The 13,005-nt window shown below is 40.1% G+C and overlaps 1 protein-coding gene across 1 annotated transcript; it reads right to left on the minus strand.

The window, feature by feature from the left end:
• Positions 1–1,552: 1,552 nt before the first annotated feature.
• LOC136691096 (zinc finger protein 436-like) lies at positions 1,553–6,196 on the minus strand. The gene is made up of 2 exons (XM_066663409.1): positions 6,086–6,196; positions 1,553–3,635 (listed from the first exon to the last, which is right to left on the minus strand). Exon 2 carries the CDS (start codon positions 3,533–3,535, stop codon positions 2,783–2,785), a length of 753 nt encoding a protein of 250 aa, XP_066519506.1. The 5' UTR covers positions 3,536–3,635; positions 6,086–6,196; the 3' UTR covers positions 1,553–2,782.
• Positions 6,197–13,005: the final 6,809 nt, after the last annotated feature.

Here is a 13,005-nt window from a genome sequence, read left to right on the forward strand (position 1 = left end):
GGAAAATGTTTACTTAGAATTCATTCATTCATTATCTGTAACCGCTTATCCAATTCAGGGTCGCGGTGGGTCCAGAGCCTACCTGGAATCATTGGGCGCAAAGCGGGAATACACCCTGGAGGGGGCGCCAGTCCTTCACAGGGCTTACTTTGAATTATAATCTCCAAATACCCAGCGCATTCACACAGGACAGAAACTGTATTACTGTTCAGAGTGTGGGAAGAGTTTTACAAGACTGCGTTATCTGCAAAGGCACCAGAACTTTCACACAGGACAGAAACCCTTTCCGTGTTCAGAGTGTGGGAAGAGGTTTAATTATAAAAGTGATCTCCCAAAAATAAAAAAATAAAAAAGTGCATTCACACAGGAGGGAAACCACATTTTTGTTCAAAGTGTGGGACGAGTGTTACTGGACTGAGTAAAAACATTACTACATTCGTCCAGAACAGAAGCAGTAAAACAGTGTAAAACCTTCAGACATCTGGATTTAAAGAAGCATAAATGCATTAGGATGTATTTGAGTTTCTGATAAAATCGTGCTGCTGGTTGGGGGATTTTTAAGTGTCAGTTTTGTTTTATTTAAGGAAGATACATTGTTTTTACACGGCAGAAAGCTAAATTTTATCAAGTAAAATTATCTTATAATAAAGGCACACAATGTATGTATTTATATTTGTATACATTTTTAAACCCTTTATCTGCCTCATTTAGAAATTGTACCTAATTTTAAGTACATTAGGGCTCAAAACGTAAAATATTAAATCTGAGCAGTTGAGATAAATTCTCAGAAGCTGCCCAAACACACTTGAGGTCATGCACTGTAAAAATGTCATTTTACATTTTTAAAGTAGGTTTGTATTTTAAATCACATGTATTCTGTTATCACAAACATGTTTAAATGATTTGAACAGAAAATTAAATTACACAAAAACTAAAATCTAATTTTTCAAACAGGTTAAATTCTACTGAGAATGTAGCATTAATCCTTGTCATTTTATGGTTAAAAAACATATGTATATATATATATATATATATATATATGTATATATATATATATGCACTACATCCTTTAAATGTAATAACTAATTAACTGTAACAACTATTAATGCAACTCATCCACAGTCTTCTGATTCATCCATGGTCATCAGACATGCGCCAAAGTGGCCAGCAGATGGCGAAGGAAGCTTCTCTGCCTCTTCCCTGTAGTGTGAAGCATTTTAGAATGTTTACCTGAAAAGTGTGAGCTGATATTTTCAGCAGCTTTCTATAGATTTCATATATACACCCAATGGGTGTTAGGGTTAGGGTTTATACCTGGGGAGGAAAAGAATGGGGACAGACAACTCTGTCCAGTGTTTTGAATGTGGAGTGCAATACCAACTTTAAATGCTTGCTGTCAGCATTACATATTTCTCTTTTAAAGAAGCTCTGAAAACACACACCAACACAATATATGAAACTGCATTTATTTAATATGACAACAAATGCAATATACAAACATATTAATAGATTATAACAACAATTTAAATTAGTTTTGTATTTGTCAAATTATATTACTTTCATTCATGTTTGAGGCGCCGGGGGTTCTGGAGCCCTTCTGCTCAACAGTTCAGGAACTCACTGATCTACAACTCTGTTCATCAAGCAGTAGTCTGTGCACATATTTTACAGATTTTTAGGGCTGCTGCCTTCGTTGTAACTGAGGAATTGGACAAAATTCAAATGGTTTAAGTCAACAGTTCCCTGGGTCTTAAATGACTGTGACATACTTTGGTAAAATACCACAAGTATCAAGCCCCAAAGCAGTGTTCTCTCACTGTCTAACCACACAGTTCAGAGAGTCAGGCTCTCCATTCAGTGTGAGAACCCATAAGCAAGGAGCAGAAGTTTTGCATTTTAGCTATTTAGCTTTGTTCTCTTCTTTCATTTTTGATTTTTGTCATATTTAATCAGTACACCTTTCCCTGTTCTGTTCCATTTAAAGCCATTTTTACGCTCATGTCAACACAGGTCCTGCACTGTTGGTTGGAGAGACACAGACAAGGGGGAAGGGCGATTCTACTGTGTCTGCACTCTGTGTAAAATTCAGCACAACATCAGAAAGGCTCATTTTATTAGATCACTTCTCAGCTAGACTAAAACAAGCTTATTGGGTTGTTTATGTCACAATTTGAGGGTTGGTGAGCTCCAGGTCCCCAAATTAACGTGCTAATGCTCAGAAAAAAAGAGTTTATAGGAATATACTTTAGTTATTGTATCGTAGAAATGCCGTAGTTTTGAGGCCAATGTATTGAATTTGTTGATATCATTATCCAATGGATCTACATCCGTTGGCAAATGTACATACATTCAATGAGTTATTGGCTCATGTCCGTTTCACACATACGCAGTAATCCAGAAATGTACCGGAGTTTTCCCTGTGGAGCAGGGAAAACTCCTCCTTGCCCCCTTGTAAAGACTCAGGATGAAGTCTACGTGCTGCACAGGCTCCACCCCACGCCTAAATCACGTGTTTCATCTCCTGCTGTGAGAGCATGCCTCACGCAGAGAATCTCCCGCTGTGCACTGCATGTGTAAACAACCGCTCCGGAACATTTATTTATGGATTGTGATTATGGATTTGAATCCATTAATGATGTGTACACACGTTTCAAACTTAGCTTGTCCAGACTCTTGACTGACAGTGTGAAAGCACCAATTCAGATTATTTAATTATGCATTTTTATGTCTGAAACCCACAGGTCTGTGTGAATGTGCAGGTCATTGATTTTTTGGAGATAACTCAGTCCCGAGTCTTCCCACACTCTGAGTAGGAATAAGGTTGCTCTCCTGTGTGAATGCGCTGGTGGGTTTGGAGATGGCTCAGTCTCGCAAAATTTGTCCCGCACGCTGAACAATAATACGGTTTCTCTCCTGTGTGAATGCGCTGGTGCTCTTGGAGATGCCTCTGTCTTGTAAACCTCTTCCCACAGTCAGAACAGGAATATGGTTTCTCTCCTGTGTGAATTCGCTCATGGACCTGGAGATCATTCAGTCTTGAAAAGTTAATGCCACACTCTGAACACTGATATGGTCTCTCTCCCGTGTGAATGCGCCGGTGTCTTTGGAGATGACTCTGTCTAGTAAACCTAGTTCCACACTCTGAACAGGAATATGGTCTCTCTCCTGTGTGAATGCGCTGGTGTTCTTTCAGATGACTCTGATGAATAAACCTCTTCCCACATGATAAACAGGAATAAGGTTTCTCTCCTGTGTGACTGCGCTGGTGTGTTTGGAGAGAACTCTTTTGAGTAAAACTCTTTCCACACTCGGAGCAGGAATACGGTTTCTCTCCCGTGTGAATGCGCCTATGTTGTCGGAGAGAACTCTGCAGGGTAAAACTCTTTCCACACTCCAAACAAGTATACCTTTTCTCGGTACATTTCTGTGTCTTTCTGCCCCATGGGGATGTTTCAGGTGTGGCCAAGAATGCTTCTGGAGAACTGGAGCTTCTGCACTCCGTATCCTCACATTTAATCTCTGCTGATTTCAGCATTGTGGTACGTTCCTCTTGGAAGTATCTTGATGTAATTGTGAAAATAAAGTAGAAATGTATTAGACTCTAGCAGTAGGAGAAAACTTGGGGATGATCTTTTCTGAAAAACAAAAGGGAAAAGGAAGATAAAATTGAACTGATTCTGTAGCTGGTGTAGGTTAATTACTTTTTATGTGTAAAACTTATTTTCCCCTGAGAGTATGGTCTGAACACCAAGGGTCTCTTTGAGGCTCTTAAATACCTTTCAGATCAAAAGGCATTTGTTAATTTCAGATATGATTTAGTCATCTCCATAATACAAAGACAGATCCGACATATTTTTATCCTTCAACCAAACCTATGTATTTCTGGTTTAGATTAAATACTTCTTTGAACTAAAAAAAAAAAAAAAAAAAAAAGCAATAGAAATATGACATTACTTCTCAACAGCAGCATGCAGAACTTTATCGAAAGAAAAGCAAAAACGTCTAGAATCAGAATTAGAATCACTTTATTGGCCACGGTGCTGCACACAGAGGAATTTGTTCTCAGCATTTAATCCAATCCGTGCAGTGAAACACACATTTACCCACTCTGGGGATGGAAGCGGCAACCTTCCAGTTCCCTACCCACCAGTCCACGGCTGCCTCCCAGTGTTTTTTTAATGCCAGTCAGTCACTGATAAGCAAAACATGTGGATTTGTATTTAAAGCATGAAAGTCAGATTTTTTTTTCAGACCAGACCGCTCACTAATACATTGCAATCCACAAAGTGAATATATATATATATATGAACATATAAACACAATAAAACAAGTGACACAATTAAATTTAATCACTATCCAATTGTAGCCAGTTGCCAAAATTGAGGTGTGTTTGAGAAACCAAGCAGAAACAATGGCTTGTTAGTGTAATAATAATAATAAAAAAACCTATTAATGACAGTGAAATAAATATTTTTTGTTTCACGCTGAGAATCGTGTAGAACTACAGATGTGCTTTTCAAAGTTGGGTCTATTTTGAAGAACATGGAGCAAATCCTTGCACTCAGCAGAGAAATCCCAAGGGTGTTGCAGACATCAAATTATAAATTTGTTCATATATTTAAAAAAAAATCCTATTTCCAAAATTGCTGGAATGATGTGCAAACTACAAATAAAAACAGAAAACGATCATGTGCAAATTATTTAAATGCTATACTGAGCTTAATTGTAAATCGTACAAAAAAAAATTATTAATAATTATTTGGGGGAATTTTTAATATTTGAAATACACAGTAGAAACCATGGGTGCAGTATCTCCTGAGCTAAAAGTTCACCTCAGTTCAAAATGACAATCCGGCTTATTCACACATTGTTAAAAATCCCAGTATCTGATATTATATATGTGCAGTAGTGCCGATATAGTGTCTTGAACATATGTGAGTGCAACATTAATGCTGAATGATACACGTTTGTGAGCAACAGGTGGTGCCATCCAGACAACATCCTTTCAGGAGAAGCCTTATTTCTTTAAGCAAGACAATGCTGAACAATATTCTTAATTTTATTAAAAGATCATGGCTCTGGGGTGAGGGTCTCGATCAGGAGTGGGCAATCGTATCTGCAAAGGGCCGGTGTGGCTGCTGGTTTTTGTCCCAACCAACCAGGAGGTCACATGATCAGTTACTAACTAATTAAAGGAGTGAAATCACGGGCACTCTGGCCTAAATGGACTAAAATCCAACCCTTTGCGGACAACATTGCCCACCCTTGGTCTAGATGCTAAACAAACATGTTACCCACTGAAAACACTGTCATAAAATCCAACGGAAAGTCTGACACTGGTGACCTTTTACTGTTGGGCTGCTAAATTCCTGTACGAAACAGAAATACGTAACTTTCAGAACGACAGCATTTGTTCCCCTCAGTTGCCAAACTGAACATTAGGAAACACTCTTACTTTCCTGAAATGTGTTGACAGCATAAAATTAAAAATAAGCAAAAACACTCCCAGTTTCAACATTTGATTTGGTGACTTTGTACTACTTTTGATTAACTACAGACTTTAAACATTTTCACATCATTGTGTTACGTTATTATTTTTTTTTAGGTTTTATTTACTAACCCCAACACTGTCCAGTTTGCCAGTTAAACAAGAGTCCCAGAAAATAAACAAATCGCTCATCAAATTCCTCAGAAATGTCAGGTCACAAAATAGGCCCAAAACATTTAATGAAACTCCATCGCAGTCTTGAAAATCACTCAGGTACACGTGGTATAACACAGTTTAACTGTAGGAATCTGGATGAATAACAATGTAAAAACAATCACAGTAAAAACACAGCCGTCCTCTGGCAGATTTTTAATTACACAATTAAATTTTGGAGTAAACACATCCACTCTCCCCCTCTTCTTCTGTAAACACTGGACTCTGTGGAGCTGGTAAACACCTCATTCTGACTGTACACGGCCCAAGCTCCCACATTTCCCCCATTTTACAAACTCCTCTTCAAAAAGAGAACATGTCTCCCCCCGTTCCTGCGAGAGAGAGAGTCCCAAACCCAGTGTAAACAGTGTGGAAATGTCTTACACAGCTCTTTCCCTTCAGTAAAAACACGTCCTGATTTCAGCTCCAACACACCGCTCTCCTTCTGCTGCTTTCTCCTCACACAGTGCACTCCCATAACACCCGCCTCCTGCGCTACCATTGGCTGGAACTTCATCCGCGCTGCTCTCTGATTGGCTAATAGCCGTTTAGACGCGATCTTCGTTTCCATAGGAACGCTTCTACTGGCGAGCAGGCGGTTCCAGGTTAGACTGCACTGCGGCGCACACACACTGCGCCTTAAAGCGACAGGCGTCCTTTTAGATATTTTTGAAATAATAATAATAAAAAAGTTTTGATAATATAAATTCAATTAAACCTAATGGATTACCAATAGCTTACAATTTTACGTGTGCAAGTAAAACAGTTTTTACCAGGGCTGGAGTGGTCCCCTTTATCAACCCGGGTGTTTCATGCCCAAACCCGACCAATTTTTTCCATGGAGGAGGAATTTGAATAAATGAAACAGGAGCTAGTTCTTACAATGCCTTTTAATTTTGTATAAGTTCAGGTATATGTTGGTAAGTTAACAGAAAACACTTAAACATTATGTTATATAAATTAAATTTAAATCAGATGAAATGTAGTTAATTTATAGTCTGTAACCTTTATTCAGTTCAGGGCAGCGGTGGGTCCAGAGCCTACCCAGAATCACTGGACCCAAGACAGGAACACACCCTGGAGGGGGCGCCAGTCCTTCACAGGACGACACACACTCACACATTCACTCACACCTACGGACACTTTTGAGTCTCCAATCCACCTACCAACATGTGTTTTTGGAGCATGGGAGGAAACTGGAGCACCCGGAGGAAACCCACACAGACACAGAGAGAACACACCACACTCCTCACAGACAACCACTCGGAGGAAACCCAAACAGACACAGGGAGAACACACCACGCTCCTCACAGACAGTCACTCGGAGGAAACCCAAACAGACACAGGGAGAACACACCACACTCCTCACAGACAGTCACCCGGAGGAAACCCATGCAGACACAGGGAGAACACACCATACTCCTCACAGACAGTCACCCGGAGGACACTTTTGAGTCTCCAATCCACCTACCAACGTGTGTTTTTGGAGCATGGGAGGAAACTGGAGCACCCGGAGGAAACCCACACAGACACAGAGAGAACACACCACACTCCTCACAGACAGCCACTCGGAGGAAACCCAAACAGACACAGGGAGAACACACCACACTACTCACAGACAGTCACCCGGAGGAAACCCACGCAGACACAGGGAGAACACACCACACTCCTCACAGACAGTCACCTGGAGCGGGACTCAAAACCACAACCTCCAGGACTCTGGAGCTGTGACAGACACAGTACCCACTTTTGTATTAATAAGGTTTAAATTGTATGTGGTTCCTCACACACCTCTTTTTTAAATATTAAATTCCTTTAAAACAATTTTGTTGCACCTTCATTTTGTAGAATGTATTATTTCTAAGACGCTGCTGGTCAAATGTCTTACTTTTCTATCTTTCTGTGCCACTATATTTGTGTCTTTCAATCTATTTTCATTTTCAGTTTTTCATTTCTTCAGATGACTGCACGGTCACGACACGACTTTTAGAGAGCTTGGTCACTGAGTGTGTGAGGTGTTGACCCCACTCTTGCCTGGGGTCAACTGCAGTAGGTCCATTTGCCCTGCATTCCGGCTCCACCAGCCTCACACACACACCTGCTGTGTGTGTGTGAGGCTGGTGGAGCCGGAATGCAGGGCAAATGGACCTACTGCAGTTTTCTAGGGTTTTCTTTTTTTCTTTCTCTCTTTTTTTTTTTTTTGAGACAGAGAAGGCCTTAGAGCCCCACGCAGGTACAGCTACTGACAGTCAGCCACACTAATAGAGCTCCATAACTGCAGAGAACACCGTCCTGCTGCTCTGTGCCGCTCTCTGTGCTTGCTGTCATCTGCTTTTTTTCAACTTTGAAAAACAGAGCGTGACTCAAAATAGCAGTAAACAAGTTTGAGGAGTGTGAGGCCTTTCTGGGTTGAGAGAAAACTCCAGTAAAGTGCGGGACAGTGTCACTGATGGACACTTTCCCTGAAAATCTCCCTTATAATGAGGCTCTGTTGGTGTGCGTTCATGAAGCTACAGACATTTATAGCATGAGCATAACAATGCCTGTCATTCAACAGCAATATTTATTACAGCGCGTGTACACACAGATTTAGAAAATGTAGAAGAACTGTGAGACAGTCCAAAGACTTTTATAAAGTGGCTCATCTGCTTTTAGGGCCGACCCCACTGACCGGACATCAAACGCTCATTCAGTTTAAAGTCTTGCAATTAGTTTTAGCCCCAAAAAAGGAGTAAAAATGTAATATTAAATCAGGTAAAATATCAGGACAGGAAACAAACCTCCCGTCTTTATTCTGAGGTCTTAATGTACCCAAAGTCCTGTCATGATTTCTGCCCTGTTCCTTTATGTTTCACTTGTCTGCCATGGGCTTAATGAGCACACAGCTCTTTTTTGTTTTGTTCCAGTCTCCTCCCATGTCTCTGATTTAGCCTCACCTTGTTGTCAGTGTTCCCACCTGTGTTTCCTTTGCTGCCCTACCTCTCGTTATCTCTCCCAGGTGTTCCTAGTCTGTGCTAACGCATTTATACCCCTTTAGTTTCAGTGCTCCCTTTGTCTGGTCATGTGTGTAGATGTATGTTTCTGTGTCTGAGTATTTTCTGTATGTCTATACTGGTTCATGGCTGTGTACTGTTCGTTCCTGTCTTGTTTCTGTTCAGTTGATTTTTAGTTTATGTTTTCATTTTCACTGTTTGTTTTGTTTGCTTTTGTTTCTGCAAATAAAACTGTTCCTTGCACGCACCTTTTTCTTCCCCTCAGCCAATACACCAATGATCTGAGCCCTTCATTTCCAGTGTCCTAATATTCTAGGGTTCTATATATTTCCAAATTCTCACATTATTGGGGCTGTCGTGGGACACAATTTTATTACTTTGTGTTTGTTGACAAATATCCTTAAATGATGATTAGTTAAATTAGCATTTACAATTACATACTCATTGTGTGAAATCCTGTACCCTATATGTATTTATATGAATGACTAACCAGTATTTACATTATGAATTACTTACACATGTAGTTAAACATTTTTGCTTGATTCTGCACTACTAACTCATATGATAATTACTCCTAAAGACATATTATAAGCTAACTTCACTATATGGCATGATATTTACACATTCTTAATTCTTAACGTCTAATCTTGAACAGATGTGCACTCCAGGATTGTAACACACTGACATCATAGTGTTGGTCACGGAGGCGCTGATCTGTAGCTTCTGTTTGTGGCCTTGAAGTGCATTTCTGACTCCCTAAATTTTAGTTTCTCGGGAAAAGAGGGCTGGGAAGAGAGGCCCATTGTCAGCCTGGCCAGATAATGAATGTCGTCAGGGTCACAACAGGCACTTGAATCTTGCACGTGAAGAGCTGAGTACTAACACATGAAATTATGCATATTAATATACGCTAATCAGCCAGAAAACGCCTCACCACCAGGCTATACGTCATCTGGGGTATAACTGTTGGAGTCAGATCATGTGAGGTCAGAGTTTTCACTTGGGAGGGGTATCACACTGTTCTCAATGTGTTAGTTCTCCTGGATCCAGTATTGTTAAATAAATACTTTGATTTGCTTTGAACTTCACTCGACTGGTGTCTGCGACTCTCCCGTAACGGACACGCCTCCCCCAAAGAGGGAGGGTGTATTTTGGACCTTTTTGTTATTTTTCTCATAAGTTGGTAAATTTTAAATACTCTGAGAATGGTCCAAAGAACATTTTTATCTTCAGGGCCTATGTCCTACGTTCCAAAAATCTTATATTAAAATTAGAATCAGAATCACTTTACTGGCCACGGTGCTACACACAGAGGAAATTGTTCTCTGCATTTAACCCAATCTGTGCAGTGAAACACATTTACACACACACTAGTGAACACTAGGGGGCAGTCAGCACACATGCCTGGAGTGGTGGGCAGCCCTAGCCACGGCGCTTGGGGATTGAACCAACAACCTTCTGGTTACACATCCTGTGTTCCCTAACCACCAGGCCACGGCGGCCTAAGTATTCTTTTAGAGTCCAGTTTTTACAGGGTCAAGTTCTGTGTTCTCAAGTGCCATGCCAAGTGTGGCTTAGAGGGGTATTAAAGGTCACCAGCATTGGGCTGTGGAGCAGTCATACGTTCTTTGGAATGATAAGCTTAATTAGCTTTTGGGATGATTAATTAATTATATTTTGAGATGATTTGTAATTTTTTTTTTTGCCCGAGCACCTACTTGGCCGGCCTTGAAGAGGCATTTTTGCCGACTGAGTTACTGAGTGACTGACTCCTAATGTTGAAAGGCACATGCGTGAGTAGGAACTGTTAGTTCAGCTGTATTTCACAGAGAGAACGTAAGGTGGCGCTACTACACCATCTGTTGTTAGTTTAGCCATATTTCACATTCCAGGCAGTAACCAAAGCTTCCAGTGACAAGGGTGTGTATTTTAGGCATTTCCTGTTTCTGAAATACCACAGTGCTCTTATTTCTCTGTGCTCGTTGAGTCTGTTTTGCTGAGTTTAACCTCGTCTTTGTGCTCTCACATAAACGCAGGTCCAGCGCTGTGATTGGACAGACTCAGACGAGGGGGCGGGGCCATTCTCAAGTCTCTGCACTTGACGTCAGAAGCAGAGCAGCTCGCTTTATCCTGTGTTTTCAGACTTGGGGCAAATTTTTGCTTAGTGTTTTTTAATAAACAAATTTTTTGTCCACATCTGCTTTTAAAGTGGAAATACAGAAGTATTAAGAAGACACTATAAAGGTGTTAAGAAGGAATTTCAGATATTAAAGAGACACTACATGTTCATTTAGTTGTATCTACAGAGATATTAAGGAAACATTACTGACTTATTACTACAGGGATTATGGATAAACAAAAATTTTACATATTTTTCTCCATTATGGGATGATATTATACATAACACAGGTGTGAGACAGGGTGCTGTGTGAACGCTGATTAACTGGTGGTTAAACTAATCACTGCAGCAGATGATTCTGCTGCTGAGAAAAATATTGTTTTTGGATTTATTTTCTCAGCCGTCAGAAGGATGGAGCTGAATTATTCATCTCTGAGAATGTGTTTGTTTTTCCTGAATGCACCATTTTAGATCTGCTACTCTGTGAAAATCTCACCATCAACATCAAATGTCCAAAAGAAATGATATCTATGTCTATGTATATATTTACACAAGGTCAAAAATGATTTGTTGATTTGTTTAAACTTTTTTTACCCCACGTCCAAACTAGACGACTGGCGGTAGAAGGCAGGCTCTGCACACCTTTTCTGTTAACCATCTGCGGCTAATAACCCAGTGTCTCCTCGTGTTAAATCAAATGCCCAACTACTGTGGCAGAAACGTCAGGACTATGTGGTCTAAACTCTCAACAATGACAGGATCACGAGGGTGGGATTGGCTGGTCTAAATTCCCCACAGTATCAAACAGTTTTTGTTTCTTGGAGTGAACTTCCCCAGTGGGCGTGTCCTGTGTGTGGAGAACTGTGGAGGCAGAAGTAATGGAAAGTAGCTCTTTATTAAACAAAGTAACATACAGAAACTAAAATAGAGAATAATGGCAAAAGCAAAGAATAAAGCACATATATCTTTGAACACACTTGGAAATAAAACAAAAACCATCACAGAGACAAACGAGGAACTGAACACAGGACTGAGACTAGGCCTGGACTGGCCATCGGGAGAACTGGGAGATTTCCCTGCGGCCTCAACAGCACAGTACCGCTCGTGAAAGCACAAGGGTTTGTATCCAAATACTTCACAAATACGATGCCAATACAGAAATATCAGCAGAAAAAATGAGAAATGAATCATGTTTCCATCCACTTCATTTTTGTGAATAAACATGGCTCTGTGATCAGGGGGCGGCATCGACACGAGGGTGACATGAGAGTTTTGTTTTGATCAGAATGTTTTTGACAGAAGTCTATATCAAAAATAAACTTTATACCAAAAAGTCTGATTTAATCTTTATTTGTTGGGGCTTGTTTTCTATCGTACACAACTTGTTCCTAAAGTTTTGACAGGAAAGTAATGGCAGGGAAGACAAGGAGGCGGATGTTCACACAAGGATTTTAATTAACAAAACGACAGCAAAACCAGAACAAAACAAACACTAAACAAAGACGGACAGGAAACAGCCGTGAACCAGGGTAGACACGTGTAAACTGAAAGACAGAAAATACACACATCTATACATTGAAACCAAAGGGGTATATATAAGGAGCACAGACAAGAAACACCTCGGAAGGATAACGAGAGGGCAGGATTATAAAGGAGGCCCAGGTGGGAACACTAATGACAGGGCAGGGCTAAGGCAGAGACACCTCAGACAGCGATCATATATCAGTCAGATAGAGTAAAAAGGCTGTCACACCACTACTGGTCCTCCATCGGACCACTCAGATTACTGTCCTGTACAGGATATAACTCATTTATAATCTCCTCAGACAGATTTTACAGATTCTGGAAAACACACTAATACAAATATTACCAACAACTATGAGAGATATAATAATGAGTATAAGCCTGATATAAAATGATTAAATGATAAAAATGTTGACACTGTGCTGATTTAAATTATTTACTAATCTTATTTATAAACAATAACAAAAAGAACCTAATGAAGGAAAAAATTAGTTAATTGCGCTGTGAATGGAAAAGTGCTAAAATGTGGTATTTTGTCTAAAATTCTGTTTAATCAGCAGCGGTCCGCCCAGAAAACGCTGTGTAAAACAATAACAAAACAATAACAAAGCCATGTGAAACAGAGCCAAGAAAACAGAACCAGAGCTTGTAACAAGAACCAAAGCAAA

The sequence above is a fragment of the Hoplias malabaricus genome, chromosome 3 (assembly GCF_029633855.1).
Source record: "Hoplias malabaricus isolate fHopMal1 chromosome 3, fHopMal1.hap1, whole genome shotgun sequence".
NCBI lineage: Eukaryota > Metazoa > Chordata > Actinopteri > Characiformes > Erythrinidae > Hoplias > Hoplias malabaricus.